General features: G+C 43.1%; 1 protein-coding gene across 5 annotated transcripts in view; it reads right to left on the bottom strand.

Annotated features, from left to right (window-relative positions):
• The window catches only part of MIA2 (MIA SH3 domain ER export factor 2), a 551,575-nt gene that overhangs the window by 377,630 nt on the left and 157,354 nt on the right, over positions 1 to 16,591 (bottom strand). For all 5 annotated transcript variants that reach the window (XM_069208615.1, XM_069208616.1, XM_069208617.1 and 2 more), the window contains one exon: positions 823 to 954. In XM_069208615.1, the coding sequence (XP_069064716.1) occupies positions 823 to 954 (132 nt within the window). The remainder of the gene's footprint in view (positions 1 to 822; positions 955 to 16,591) is intronic.

Genomic DNA, 16,591 nt, shown 5'->3' with positions numbered 1-16,591 from the left:
CAAGGTCCTCTTGGCAGAATATGCATACACTCACCTTCTCACTGAAAACACACACATGTACTCACCTGATGTGGGCATAATTCAGATGCTTGCACCTCACGGTAAATAAGCACAAAAGTACACATCTTGCTGAATAGGTAAATAAGTACTCACAAACAAACACGTACTCACCATCTCAGGCTATAAACTCACAAATGGGCTCCGTTTTAAAGTATTACCTGATATATGCACATCAAGGTGAATAAACACCAACGTACTCACCTTACAAAACAGACGACAATGGAGTGACATTATTCAGTATGTTCTTTTTGCTCCCTTTTACCTCTGCAGAGGCCGGCGGTTTGAATAAATAATAAAACAATGCGTTGTAAGATGCATCATTTTTGCAATTTTTCCCCAAATATTACTGGTTTGAGAACCCCCTTTGCATGGGTCAGGCTCGCTCGCTAAGAACCATGCAGGGGCTGGCCTGACAAATTTTGATAGGACTGCTTTGGGTTCCCAGTCCGGCTCTGCAGGACGGCAATCCTTCAACATATCTTTACCCCTCAAAGCTGAACTAGCTAATTAGGATTACTCCCTCAGTTACACTCAACAAATTGGCAAGAGCTAATCATGTGTAACTCTGCCCTTGCAGGAATAAAAACTAGTACACGTTCCTCCATTTGTGAGTAGAGAAGAGCCTGAGTTAGGTGCTGATCTGTGGATCAAAGTGCGCAGTATGATCGACTGTCAGTTCAACATTACTCTACGTAATCAAATAAATCACATTTTTTGCAAGTTTCCCATCTTATTTCAGACACACTGCTTAAAAATACTTACTGCTTTACTGGCTTGGCACAGAAACAAGGAAACAGTAAAGACTCCAACAAAAGCAGCACATATCACCATTTCCCAGGAGACTCCATGAAGGTCAGGACCAGGTCTGAGATCTTCGGGGAGTAACGCCACAGCCTATAAAAAAAGGAAAAAAATAGCTTTACTAATGCACTCACAGGAGAAGGAAGGCCAAGCCGAGAATGAATATTGCAATTCTTGCATGAAAAGTCAAAGGCAGTCTGAAGAAACTGTTCATTATATCACGTAAAATTATTTTAAAGGCGAATTATTTCTAAACCCTGCCCTGGAACATCCACCTTAAAAAAAAAAAAAAATCATCGATGTTTCCATTAAATACAAAAACAGAAAATACCTCCGTCTACATGCGGGACCACAGGACACTTTTTACAAAGGGAAATATCTCTCCGCAAAAAATGTTACATGTCTGTCTGAAAGAACATTTCAAGCCAAACTAGACTAAAAAGTACATTAAAAAGACAACTAGTCTGTCTTTATCCCTTCATACTATTCTCCCTCTTTGCTGGAAAACAGAAATAAATGAAATCCTAGAAGGAAGCGTTTTCCAGTAAGAGAAGTATTGAACACCATCCTGAGGGAGTCTGGATGCCCTAGGACACCGGTAAGGCAAGTGACAGCTAGCCTACGTTTATTTTGACACACAAAGACTAAAGACCTTAAATATTTTCGTTGAATCCACTCTCATAGCATTTATGAGATGCAGCGGTTATTTGTGAATTTAATCAAGATATCCTAGAATTACAAGCAAGTATTGATTTATGGAACCTCCTTTATGAGTTGAACACAAAGAAAATAGCAAGGCAAGTCCCGAATAAAGGATACTGAGAAAGAAAACTAGAAGAAAAGGATTAAAGAGAAAAATGTAATTTTAATTCAAATAGAACATCATTTCGTACATACCTGTAAAATTGCTTGACTATTCTGAAGTCTATGTCCATGCAATACCATGTAACAAATTAATAGATCAATGTCCGTTGCAAATTTCATTAATTTTTATTTCGTGTTTTCAATACCAAGGTCATGTTGCCGTGGGGAACAGTTGAAGAACTAGAAACATTCAGAAACATTTCAGAGAACTGAGAAGAGAAGCAGTAGCTGATTAACCTGGAGTGGGCACTTTGCCTATCCAGAAAAGTTGTTTTAGCATCTGGCAGCAGGTGGTGATACACGACTATTTGGGTAATACATAACAGCTGCAATGCCCCTGGCACCAAGTTGATAATATTAGTAACTCCCCAACGCTGCATGATTTATCATTTAAATATCAGTTTTAAATCTATTTGGAAATGCAACCTTTTTTCTCCAAACATCAGCTTATACGTTCTGAAAATATACATATTTTAGTCTCAAATACACACTTTTCAATTCTGGTGTACATATATTAATTAATTAAACTAAGCAAAACATTATAATGTAATCGACTGGGCTGCACACAGAACCCTTCCTACAGGTAGTTATAGAGCCAGCAGGTACTATTAATTCAGCATCAGTACAGGACTTTGTGATTGCATCAATCCGAGACGACTGCGTAGAGAAAAGAATGTCTACAACTGAGGATGCAATATGAGAAGGTTTGATTTGTATGCAAAGGACAATTCACTTGAGAAGCAGATCTCTCTCTGATGAGCATTTTTAAAAACTCTCTTTATGATGCTGCACTTAAGATGGCGTGGTACAGTATTTCAGAGAAGATCATCCTATTTGCAAGGATACTCACCCATACGCAATCAGTTGGTCCCTCCTTAACTCTACTGCCTCTGCACTTGGGTTGGCTGAACCCTGTGCTGGTATTGATGCTTGGGACCAAAGCAAGGGCGACAAGAGCAGTGGCGTAGCGTGGGTTGTCAGCACCCGGAGCAAGGCAAGTAATTTGCGCCCCCTAACCCGTGGATTTTAGCACTCGTGAGCGCACCCCCCCCCCCCCCAGATGTTGCGCCCGGTGCGGCCGGCCCCCCCTGCACTCCCCAGGCTACGCCACTGGACAAGAGCTGACACCATGTGAAGCTGCCACTCGCTCTGGCAGAGATGTAGGTGCTGCTCAATAAGGAGGGAAGTGGGCACCCAAAGTGTCCACAGCAATAAACACTGTTTCAAAATGGCATGGCACACCTCCATAAAAACAGAACACCATGCTCCAATGGGTTCCAATGATGCAATGGCAAAGCTCGCACCTGTACACATTCACCTGTGTGCCCTCGTCAATCAACGATTCGGCCCAGTGAAGCAAAATAATTGCATTTTTCATTTTAGAGTCCTGTTCAGGAGCGTCAGATAGGAATAGGAGTAGAAGGTACCACTCTGACAGTTTTAGTTGAAGGTTAAGATATGGTATGCAGCATTTACAAAATGCAGCATCTACTATAAACAAAGCATCTTGCTGCTGTCCGCTCTTTAGTTTGTTTTGAGTATTGGACTGTGTACCTCACGTTAGAGGTGATGGACAGAGTCGGGACTAAAAAAAAAGAGGAGAGAGGAAGGTGAAGCAGAGATAGCTCAAGGTCTGAGTGACAGAGCTAAGAAGAATAGGCCGATCAGGGAGAGAAGGTGATGGGAGTCCTTAAAGGCAGGTCTTGAGGTGAGCAGCTCATGAGCAGGATTTCCAAGCAAGAAACAAAATGTCTCATATTCTCTGAGAGAGTGATTTTTGTCTACTGTAGGGTGTCCTAGGGAGCCTCATAAAGGGGCTACTTGGGGGAGGAGAGGTAAAGAGAAGAGAGCTGGAAAGATTTTTTTCAGTGGGTTTATTGGGTAGTTCTGTATGATTTCTCCCTGCTTCAGTGTTTGTAGTTATCTGCATCCATTTGGTTTCTCTGTCTCGCTGCCCTAATGTCCAGATTCGTGCCCCTAGAAAAACACATCATGTTAAAGTGACACACAGCACGACAATGATAATTCACCACGCTGTGAAACTTGGCAACAGAAAGCAACCCAAATGCAAATTTTGTCAAAGCACAACTTTAGGTGAAAGAAGCCAAATAGGTAGGACACATTTTCATTGAAGTCTTGCAGTTATTAAACTCCCAGCACAAGCAGTGGATGCTGTACACCAAGCAGGCTTTTATGATGTACCCAGTACTGCCTGCGTCTCTTTTTAGCTCTACGTAGTGAGTAAAGGATCCATATGGCCTCCTCTTAAGGGCCATTGTCTACATCTCTCCTTCCCACTTCTCCTCAATCCCCAAAAGGGAAGATTCAGGTCAACTCAGGAGAGGCTGTGCTCGGTCAGTCAGACATACTGAAACTCGAAGGTCTACTGAGGAAGCAAAGGAGTGACTGGAGGGATACGCTCATCATGTAGAATCGTTACTGATCATCACACCTTTGCTTTGTAATTAAACACTGACTCATAATAGTTTTTATAGCAACATGTTTTATGGCTGTATTAGAGGTGCTAACTGTTACTCCCTCCATTTATATACATTGTATATGCATCGTTTTACTGGTCTATGGACTCACTCTAACTGCAACTCCTAACACACACAAATGTAATTTTCGGAATCTGATAAAAATCTTGTCAGGTTAATTCAGTTTTTCTGACAGTAATAACTTAGTGTGCGCTTAAGAGGAGATGTGGCCTAAAAGCTAAAGCTGCTGACCTTGGAACTAGAGACCACGTTTTAATGTCCGGCATTGGCTCAAAATCTACCGATTTTGGACAAATCACTTAGTCTCCCCATGCCTCAAAAACAAATCTGAATTTGTGTAATGTAATCGGATGCTCATGTAAAGCGCTCCAAAGTCTTTGGGCCAAGTTCGTGCAATAGAAAAACTGCAAAAATAAAAATAAATGAATAAATATGAAGATCAACCAATATACATCTCTAGCAGTGTTTCCAGGGTGATGCAATGATATCTTGTTCCCATATCCAAGAGAGCTCTAGACAGCCTAAACATATCTTTTTAAATCTATGCAGTTGAGGGATTATTTTAGAGTGGTATAGCAGGCTAATTTGAGTCTAAAAGAAAACCTGTGTCTGGAAACATTTTTTGGAGGCAGTATTTAAAAATACGAGAATTACACACTATTTTCAAGGCAGCATGCCTTGTTATGAGGGTGCTAAATTGAATACCGTTACAAAGAATGGTTTATATCAGTCTCCTGGGTGGGGGGTCATTACTCGGTGACAACTTAATATATAAATATTTCTGCACATTCTTCTAATTGCCGTATCACTGAACTGCACAGTATTAGTCGTCTAGCACTTAAGCTCCTTCACGGGCAAAACACCGACATCTTGCTGTAGAGACCAAGAAGCAATGCATCTGGAATTACGTGCAGAGGTATACTTCTGTACCTACTAAAATCAAAGTAAGACATCCTTTAGATTAAGGCAGCAGGCATACAGTGAAGCGTGTCACAGTCCTGACATTGTATCTCCAAGGTGGAGATGTTGGCACTCTATAGAGCGTGGAAGTAGAGGTGAAAACCCTCAGCTTACCAGTTCAAGCTCATTGTTGTGAGCTCACTGAAAACTAAATGCTAGATATATTTGAATAACAACCCCCAGCTTCCATGAAAGGTGCAATGGTGCGAAAACCAGCAAGTGTGGAATCCCTATGCTAAAGTCATGCCTCTTTCACTCTAATTTGCCGTAGGCACAACTAAACTAAAAACTTAAATCCCACTGTTTGCTTAATTAGCCGAATACAGCATTCGCTTCCTTACTCACTTCAGCTTTTTAGTTAGGTCAGGCCAATCCACTTCTTATAAAACTCACTACTAGGCTTGCTGCTCTGGATAATTACAGTCCCATCATGTCTGGGTATCAAAATATAGACTACAGAAATAATGTGCTACAAAAATAACAGCAAAAATATTGACAAACAAAATATTTTGGATTAAGTATATATACTGTAAAGGCTAATTTCAGTATTCTTCTATTCCACATCCATTTACCTTGAAGTAAGTGGATGTAGTGTATGTATACATATATGTAGAGTTAAGTTTAGTATGCCTACATTTACTCATGTATACTTATTGTGTTTATATGAGACTTAATACTCGATATACTCATCACTAACCCCCATTTTTATGTTTTTCCCTCTCCTCTCTATAATTTAGAACATTCTACCCTCGTGAATAGAATGTTCTAATAGCCATTCCGGCTTCGCCCAGGACAATCGCGACCACTAGCCTCGGAGCACCAACATCTGTCTGTCTGTTGAGACCAGAGCACCCTGCAGTGAGGAAAAAGGAGGAGAGTGCCTGGAAGCCGCAAGGTCCAAAGGGATTCTTTTGAGTTGAAGTGTTAGGTTCACAGTCCAGACAAGAACTGCTGCACCAATCAAGCTGTCCACCCATGTACTGTCTAAGTCAGTTAGCCCTTATGCCAAAGGGGGCCCACATGAAGATTAGCGCTGCCTCATCAATCGGACCATCTGCCCGTGAGCTGCCTAAGTCGGCAACTCCGTATGCCAAAAGGGGCCTAAATGAGGATAAGCATTGCGGTACCAATCAGGCCATTTGTCGGTTTGTCACCCAAGTTGCCGACCAGGTGAAGAGCAAGCACAGTCACTATAGTGCACCGCTGCAAAGAATGAGGGATGTTACCCAGGAGCAGTGTGCAACCATGAAGTGCTGCGGTTCTGACCTGTGCACCAACTTGAGCATTGGATACAGGGTAATAGCTCAAGACCAATTGTCGGAATCGGAAGAACTTACTGCATCTCTGGAGGAGAGTCGTGGATGCTCAGCTTCCTTGCCACAGCAACAAGACTACATCCCTTTGCCAGCTTCCACGCCAGTCTACCACAAAGTCAGACTGCTGCACACTCCTGAGGTCTTTTGTATTGCAGGACCAGTAGGAGCTCGTAAGGCTGACTGCTGGGCCACTGAGTTAGGGGGGGGTACAGGACAGGTGGGGGGAGACTTGCTCCGACTAATAGAGCCATGAGCTGGGACACTTAAGCTTCTAAAAATCCATTGTGGGACTTCTAAGAATCGCCTAAATTGACTGTTCTGTCACACAGATGGGGGCTAATCTCCATCTGTAGACAAGGGAGTGGGACTTAGGACCTTGCCAAGACCCTAGAGAGCTAGTCTTACAAAGACTATGTATATCGCTTGTGTGTGCCGTAATTCAGTTTGTGTTTGTATACAAATACTACTTTTGTCATAAAAGCAAGGCCGGACATTCAATTATTCGGTTGCTGGATACATTTTGAGTCTTGTGCCTATGTACACCTATGCACATCCCAAACCCCACACACATTGAGAAGCCTTGGACTGTTTGACCTGCGCTACCACTGAGAGTCAAGTGCTGAAGGGGTAGCATTTAGCACAGCTGCTCAGGACCCATAGTAGGCCAGGCCCTGGAACATCAGGAATAAATGGCCTCAAGGCCCACAGTTGGGTCCAGCAGCTCCTGCTTGCACTGTGGCTCTTCAAAAGAGGTTCTGACACAATCATGTGCCTCAATTTAAATTCTAACCATCCCGAGTCTCCATCTGCGCACTTGCATTCTGAAATTATATGATTACTTACAAAAAAGGGTTTAAAACTGTTCTTTTCTAAAATCAGTCCCAAAACCTCCAACCTCTTCTCTTCTTTTAGGTCTTAAATCTTCACACCAACAATAACTATAGAATGTGAACTCTCCTTTTTGCATATCAAGCATGCCCTTACCAACTTGCAGTGTTTATAAACCATACTCCAGAACCGGGACCCTCTCACCGTCAGTCATCCTTCTTTACAAAGGCGCCTTGTTCTCCCCGGAGATCCTCCGTTAGACGACTAATTAGGACTTTTCAAATTTTCATTATTGTATGCGCTTTCAGACATTAGTCAATTCACGCTTTTTTCCAAAAAAACTTGTGTTCCGAGGCAAGAAGACAATATAACAGCATGGACTTAGCATAAAATTGTACATAAAAAGTATTATGTCTTGATACATTTCAGCATTGCATACAGAAACAGAACACACCTCCGCTTTGAGGTGTCATGGACCTACATTGTGTCCCTCACTTCTACTATACCTTTTTTTTAATTCTGCTGGACTCCCCTGGTCATGCAAGCCATTTTTTGAGTGGAGCCTCTATCCATGCCTTGCTTCCATTCATGAGTTGTGAAGGCACCCTTAGCTCTCCATTTTTTAGCAGTGTCCCATTTGGCGACTAGGAATCCCACGCTGTGCTGCTCAGGTGTTATCCTGCGGGTGATTAGCTGCGCTTTAGAAATCACTGATTGACTCCATCCATCTCCTCCATAACTCCCAGCAGTGCAACCCTGGGTGTCAGGTCAACCCATTATTTCAACAAGACACTGCTGGACTGCCCTCCAGTAACCTTGGATATAGGGGAAGTTCCACACTATGTGCTTTAGGCTACCCCTCACCACAAGGCATCTAGTATAACTTGCGGAGAAACCTGCAATTATATTCCAGTCGCTCAGGTGTATAGTAAATTCTAAGGGCTTCAACTGAATGAGCCTAAGACAAGAGGAGATTGTCAAAATTTAGGGACTATCTTAGCTTCTCTTCACTCATCATCATCTAGTGTTTCAATATCTACTTCCCAGTTGGCTTTTAACTGAGTCACAGGATCTGGTGTGTTGATGACCATGGAGCAGTACACTATCAAAATGCATCCCTTGACCGGATGCTCCACTGTCTGAAAGTTCTGAATTCTAGGGGGAAGGCGCTTTACCAACCCAGCCTCTAGTGGTAATTAAAGTGTATGACAGTTGGAGAAATCTAAACAAAATTAAGATTTGTGCATGTGGTATTATTTACGTGAATGTGTGAACAGCTTCTTTTATTTCTCAACTTTGAAATCCCTATGTAGTCCTACGCTTTAAATTAATTGCTCCACTGCTAAAATCAATTTCCGAGCATAAAGGGGTCTCAAAAGTAGGTTGTTTTTACCACCAGATTTGGTACAAGGCTTTGCGCCATGCAGTTAGTGTCAGTGCTGTGTCGCTCGGAAGATGTTTACATTGTTCCGATTAATATAGGAACTGTGAGGGGTTAGTATCTTAGAAGCAAGCTAGCAAGCAAGGTTGTCGTGCTTCTCAAACATCCATTCGTTAATGACTGTAAGGTGAGCTGACCAGTAATATAATGGCATATCTGCCATGCCTAATCCTCAATCATAAGTGGCCTGTGCGCATTTACCCTTACCCAACTATAGATATTTCCACAGTGTTGTTTTGAGTTTATTGAAAAATGACTGCAGAATAACTAGTGGAATGCCGGGCAAAACACAGAGAAGCCTTTGGAGGGCAATCATTTTGACTCATGCAATCCTTCCAGCAGGGGTTCTGAATTCCTACAGCCAGACTCCCACGACCGACCTATTGTTTGGGGTCAAGGACAACAAGTTCTCATGTTTATTTTGTCCTTGAGACAAGTAGGCCAAACCCCCTGCAGCACAAACCCGTTGGCTGCCAGTTTACAGGGAAGAAAAGTGTCTGCAGTGGAGGTAATATTTGTGTCCATATGTTAATGCTGTTTGAACTTGTATTTTTGGTTAATTATTGCAAAGCCTTTATTATCAGGATCAGCACTCTAAATAAACGTTGGAAGGTCACACTTCACTACTGACAGTTGTTCCAGTAAAAAATGTGTACCCATACATTTGAAAGTTTAACAATAAGAGGCTCTGTATAATGCAGCCAGAAAGCTCGGTTTAAGATACAAATGTTTGCAGAAACTTAGAGTCAAGATTGATGATTCTTTGCTTTCAAAATAAAATGTTCAGAAAAAAATGCACATAGGAAAAAAAGTTTTGCTAAATTACTGTGACATTTTAGGTGCTTTTTCTTTGAAGCATCATTTGCTAAAATGCGTTGATATATGCTAGTATTTAAAAAAGAAACCCACTCATAATGGAAAATCAGCTTAACCATTTTAAACACGATATTAGAAAACATGAAAATAAACAAGCTCTGCCAAAGCCAACCAATCCAACATTGGTGGTCAGTCTTTTGGTTTTGTCAATGGTTGTTTTGTTTTTACATGGGTTTTGTAACACTTTACTGCTGTGAGAGCTGCCAGGCCCTTGCCATTGTAATAAACATTGCCAAAAAGCACAAAACATTTTGGTCTTAAAAGCACACATTGCCACAGTAGTCCTCGCACTTTGCAAAACTACTTTTTGTGCCAATATGCTCCTTGTGGAAGAGCAGAATGCGATCACTCACATTAAAGCCTGCCGATAGATGAATAGAGAGAGAGAAATAGAATTTTGATAAAAACAAAATGTCTTGGTTTACTGTTGACCTAATTAGGGGCTGAATTCTTAAAATCACAAAAGTACACCCATGGTGTATGTCTTTGATTAAAACAAAGGCCCTCATTACAACTTTGGCGGTCTTCACAGAAACCCGCTGAAGCTGCAGGTGCCAGTATACGGCCAGTGCTGGTGGTATTTCTGCCTCCCTATTTGGACTTTTCCGCTGGGCCAGCGGACAGTAACAGTGCCCAGCGGAAAAGTTACATCAACATTGCTGCTGGCTCATAATAGAGCCGGCGGCAATGCTGATGTGCAGTGGGTGCTGTAGTCCGAAATTTGGGCAGTGAAATGCACGATGGGCCTGTGCCTGGGGACCCCTGCACTGCCCATGCCAGGTGCATGGGCAGTGCAGGGGCCCCAGGGGCACCCCAAGTCCCCCTTACTGCCAGCCTTTCCATGGCGGTGTTTACTGCCGTGGCCAGGTTGGCGGTCAGGGACTCATAATCCCCAGGGCAGCTGTGCTTGCCTGTTTCCCTTTAAGAATTTAATAATCTTTAGATCAACGAAAAAGTAAGCTCTATTTAAAATAATGTGGGGAATAAAGAATAAAGAATCAAATAACTTACCAAAAATAATGAAATTCTGATGTATAACAAACTAAATAACACTAAGCATGAGGTTTGAAAGATAGATGTTCATAATTATAAATACTAAACAGCTTCTTTATATAAACACTCCTTTATGTCAATGATTCTGCTCTTCTCCACCCCATAAACGAAAGGTGGCCTATTTCCTTTAGAATAGAGGGAAACTACTCCTGCATTACACTTATTTTCTCGTAAAGAGATTCTATGTTTTGTTGTAGTCTTACTTTAAGAACCTTGCATAAATTTAACATGTACAATAAATAATTTATTATCAACAAACAAATTCAGTGTTACTCATGTGATTTACTTCAAAATTCCAAAGCTTCATAAAGGACATTAAGCAATAATAAAACAAGTCAACAGCATTCATCCGCATAGATGTTTAGTTTATTTCATGAACTGGAGTAATGGAGTATGTGTCTGTTTCCATAATTTTTGCATAATGCATAAATAGAAGCGACAGGCTCACTTTATATGCAATGTTTTCTTGGGACACACCATGCACAGAAAATTGTTAGACCAAGGGACCATTTCCTCAGTGATACTTGATGATCAACTAAAAAAAATGTTCAGTGGTTAGAATGGACTTCCTGGACCTGGCTCAAAAGCCCATTAGCAGTACTTACAAAAAAACACCACCTACTAGCTTAAGCAAATAATTCGTTTTGAATATAGGAATATCAGACTCCAGAAAAAGTTTCAACAGCATTACTGCATTAGATATTTCAAACATACATTGGAAATAGTTTCCTGAAAAAAATAATCAAGGAAATTAAAGGTCTCACGTTAACAAGGCAAGTTTATTCCAAGTAAGTAAAGGTCCATTATGTCCTTCAGCAAATTAGGGGCTTTATCTTTTAAATCCTTGACAAATACAAATAATCATTATGTATAAAGTCTCCAACTCTGTTCCATACTGTGAATGTGATACTGGCATGGTATTCCATAAATCCATTGACTTACTGGGAACCCTCTACAAACGCCTTCCATACAAGGTTCCCAATGGTCTATAGCGGGACTCTGCAACTGGTAAATGGGCCCGCTTTTGCTTCATAGGCTTTAAATAATACGAATAATATACCTTCTCAACAGAACATATGTTCCATTCACTATTTTATAGGCTGTTTTGAGCTTGAGCTGAAACATGACTTTAAAATGTAAGGTATTCCAACAACGTGATTCCCAGGTAACAAAAGAGTGCTACTATTGCAAAGGCATGTTTCCAGAAGTTTAAACAGCTTCTTAGTTCATTTGTTTCCTAACTCCATGATCTCGGGTTTTACTTAATTACTTTGATTATATTCACTTTCAGTAATTTTTAGCTTATTCAAAGGCTGTTGCAATCCAAACTGAGCTCAATCACAAACTCCTGTGCCATCAGCCTACATTAATGCAAACATATGGTGTGAACCAAATCTAGCTGGAAAAAAACTCAAAACTATTTCTCAGGTACAAACTAAAGACAGGAGTGTGAAGATGCATCACTGAAGAACAGTAGGAATAATTATTTTCTTTGCCAAGGATCCATCCTTTGTATTCTTCACTCAGCACTAAGGGCCTGATTATGACCTTAGCAGGTGGGATACTCTGTCACAGACGTGACGGATATCCGGCCCGCCGTTTTACAAGTTCCATAGGACATAACAGAACTTGTAATACGGCAGGTGGGATATCTGTCACGTTTGTGATGGAGTATCCCATCCACCAAGGTCGTAATCAGACCCTAAGTCCATAGATGAAGGAGCTTTGGAATCTGCAGCAGAGAGGCCCACCACGCATGAAGCTAAAGAAGAGGCCTTCTCGTTTTACTATTTTATCTTGTTTTTTATTCATTCATAAGGGAAAGAGGCGGTGCCTTACAAATTTTTTTCAGAAAAAGAGGGGGGATACATAGTCTCTTCTCAGCCTGTCCTCCAGCCACCTCTACACAGGGCACCGGGGATCCCTCCTGCCAAGCGGGGAAACATTAGTGGCCGAGGGTAGGGCACCATAACTGCAGGCCAGGATTTCAGAATTGGGCTTACTAGCAGAGGCGTGGGTTTCAAATGCCAACAGCGGAAGCGTACTAACAGAGTTGTTACTTATTTTAAATAATACCTTAAAAACGTCAAAACATTTTGTTCAATCATGGTATTTTTAACATTTGCCGTTTGTTTTTTGTTATTTCCAACCTACATATTTTGTCATTATTGTGAATTATTGGGGCTAGCTACCCATTCAAATGGCTCTGGCTGTCTATTCTCCACAGCCCCTTTACCACGTTTCACCCTAAGAACCCTCAATATGCCTCTCACAGTAAACTCCTCTGTGCCCTCCACTTGGGGGATCCTTCTTGCGCGCCATCAGATATTTCAGCACTACATAAAAAGATGACTGTAGGCTTCTACAGGTCCATTAACATAATAAAGTTACCAGAATCGCAAGCTTGAAATAGTTTTCTTTTAAGTAGGAAAATGCTTTTTTTTTTTCAATTTGCCAAGTTTTTGAAAACATATAGACATGATGTAGCAGTGTTGGGATCAAGTCAGTCAGCTGTAGTCAGTCAAATCACTGCCTGCAAAGAATGCCATGAAAATCAAAAAAACTTCAGACCCCTTTATACACAAAGGAATTTATTTCCAACAGTTATCATATGTAGAAAAGTCCCCCTTTCTGACATGGTTACCCCCCACTTTTTGCCTGTTGTCAGTGTGCTTAGACTATTTTCACTGGCATCCTGATAACCAGGACCCCAGTTATTGTGCTCTCTTCTCTAAATGTGGCTGTCTTGGTATCCTTTCCATCCCACAATTGACATACTGGTGTACCCCTGTAAGTCCCTACTACATGGTACTTAGGAACCCAGGGCATTGGTACACCAGGGGCCCACCATGGGCTAAAGGGTGCAGGTCCCTGTGTGCATGTGTGGGTACCCCTGCAGGAGCAGAGGTACCCCTACGAACTCCAGTTCAGGTTCCCTGGACTTCATAAGTGGGGGAAGACATTTTAGCTATGTACTGGCCATAGGTCACTACCTATGGTCCAGCTACATAATGGTAACTCCAAACCTAGGCATGTTTGGTATCAAACATGTCAGACTCATAAGCCAATCATGATGCCAGTATTGGTGGCATGATTCCATGCACTCTGGGGGCTCCTTAAAGGACCCCACAGTATTGCTCCTTCCAGGGTCTGCGAGCAGCCCACGCTGATGCAGCCCCTCAGACAGGATTCTGCCCTCCTGCTGCTTGATCAGCTCAAGCAGGGGAAGGCGGAACAAAGGATTTCCTGTGGGAGAGGGGTGCAACCTCCTCTCCCTTGGAAACAGGTGTTACAAGGCTGGAGAGGGGTAGCCTCCCCACACCACAGGCTTGCTTTGAAGGGCACATTTGGTGCCCTCCTTGCATAATCCTGTTTGCACTAGTCCAGGGACCCCAGTCCCTGCTCTTGCTTAAAACTGCACAAAGGAAAGGGGATTGACCACTCCCCTGTCCATCACCATCCCAGGGGTGGTGCCCAGAGCTCCCACTGGTGGCCACTTGATTCTGCCATCTTGAAACAAAGATGGGCAGAGGCCCCTGGAAGCATCTGATAGATCAGGTTAAGCAGATGATGTCAGACACCCCCTCTGATAGGTGGTCACTTTGAAAAGTGACCAAGCCTCTTTTTGGGGTTATTTAGGAACTCCCTTGAGGGTGGTTCCCCAGACTCGGCATGCAAGACTCCACCAGGACCCCTCTGCAACAACCTTTTCTGCTCCTGGCCACCGGAACCACTGCTGGACTTCACAGGACACGGACAAGACTGCACCACCGAGTTGACCTCTGCTTGCAACATTGTTTCCCCGGCTCCTGTCAACAACTTGCAATATTTTCATGGCTGTGCATCCTCTGGGATCAGCAAGACTTCAGCTACACCAAAAGCAAGAAGGAATCTCCCTTCAAGTGAAGGAGTCACTCCCCTGCATCTGCAGGCAACTAAGGCAATGACGTCTGGCTGCTGGGATCAGCTGTCCTCTGGATCTGCGAAGATTCTCCAACACAAGTGGTGGTTCTGATGGGTCCTCTGGGTCCTCTATGCCTTCTGTCCAACTTGGGAGACGGTGAGCCCTTGCCTCTTCCTCTAGGACAGAATCCCTGTGCACCGCGACTGTTGTAGCAACCACGGCTTGTTGACTCCTGCCTTGAGGGATCTTCACGATCCAAGTACCCCAGCACTCTATCTCTGCAAGGACAGTCTCCTCTCTGCTGCTCCAGGGACGTGAAACTCCTATTCAGGTGTGCTGCCTAAGCCTCTCTGCAACTTACTGTGCCTGCTGCCAGCGGATTGCTCGTGGGGGTTCAGGCTACTTCTGCTGGCTCTCCTGTCTTCTGAGGGTCAGCCCAGACTTCCCTTCAAGGATTGAGCCCCCAGGACCATGCTGGTCCTCTTCAGCTCTGCAAACCTCCAACAGCTCCAGTTGCATTTGCTTGTTGGTGGTCCTTAAGACCACTGACCTGTCTGCAATCAGGCGACCGTCGAGGGACAGCTCCTAGGTGCATTCAGGGACTCCTTTGAAGCTCCTGGACTCCGCAGCTGGACTTCATCCACTACCATCGACCTGGATCTTCACCCACAAAAGGGTGGGCATCGCCTTCTGTCCCACGTGGATACTCCTGCGTGGACTGGACTCAGTCCCCTTCTTTTGCAGGTCCTTTTCATCTGGAATCCACCATTGTGTTCCAACTGCCTTGTCCTGTTCTTGCAATATTCAATTTATGAGTCCCCATATTAGCCTATAGGACGACCAGGTCAATTACAACTGCTCTCCTGGTCTCTGGAGGTCTTCTAGATACTTACCTCTTGGTGTTCCACTCTCTCCCAGCCCTTGGCCAAATACTCCACATCCTCTGGTGGGAAACCCATTCTTGCATTCCACTAATTTAGTATATGGTTTACCCCCCCATTTGGCCCTTGCTATTTTTTTGTGCTATTTCCTAATACTTACCTGTGTATATTTTGTGTGTACTTACCTTCAGAATGGGTTTTCCTATAATAATCTAGTTTGGTGTTCCTGTAATAAAGTACCTTTATTTTTGCACCAATGTGTGGTTCCTTTCATGTGTGACAAATGGACTGTTCCCATGGGTAGCAGGGTCAAGACTGATTTGCATAGGGCTGGGTCGAACCAGGGTGACATGGTGAGCAAAAAAAACATGGGTTAAACCCGGATTTGTGACTTGTAGTGAGTGTTTAAAAAGTTTCAGTACTCCATCTATCATCCTTTTTGTTGCTGTAATGCAATCTGTATTTAACCACCAGCTCTATCTTGACCACTGACTCCATTTTGTGCCTAGCTTAGCTTCAGAAGCCATCACATCCGTGGTGCAGGTATTTTATCACAAAGCTTGTTTTCTACACTGAACGTGTTCATGCTTCTTCTCACCAGCACCGGGTTAAACCATGTAGGAACATAACATGGGGGATGTGGACGTAGACATAATGAGAGGGTCTCAGCCTGGGAATGGTTTCAATGTCTTCACTATGGAAAAGTACTGCTCCTCTGCCTCTGGAATGCGCATCAGGGCAGGGCCCGTTCCTTTGCGTGTTTTCGAAACAGAGCGAGCACAGCCAGCACTTGAATTTCGTAACTTACGCAAAGCGATGGGAGGCTGCCAGAACCTTTCTCATGAGTTTGTTTAAGGTATAAAAGGTGGGGCGGCTTGGCACCGAGTTAGAAGGAGTTCTCCTGAACGTGGACGCACGGTTCAGGGTAAAATATCCCATGGTGGAAGATCTACTACTGCCTTAGCCAGGGATGTGGAATTCCTATCGCCCGATGCCCGGGACATCTTGTTTGGGGTCAAGGGCAACAAGTTTTTATGTTTACTTTGTCCTTGGGACAAGTAGGCCCAACCCTCTGCAGCACAAACCCTTTGGCTGCCTGTTTACAGAGA

This window comes from Pleurodeles waltl, chromosome 9 (genome assembly GCF_031143425.1).
Source record: "Pleurodeles waltl isolate 20211129_DDA chromosome 9, aPleWal1.hap1.20221129, whole genome shotgun sequence".
In the NCBI taxonomy this organism is placed as follows: Eukaryota; Metazoa; Chordata; class Amphibia; order Caudata; family Salamandridae; genus Pleurodeles; species Pleurodeles waltl.
Note: the sequence above shows the minus strand (reverse complement) of the source record. Positions and strands in the feature narration are given on the sequence as shown.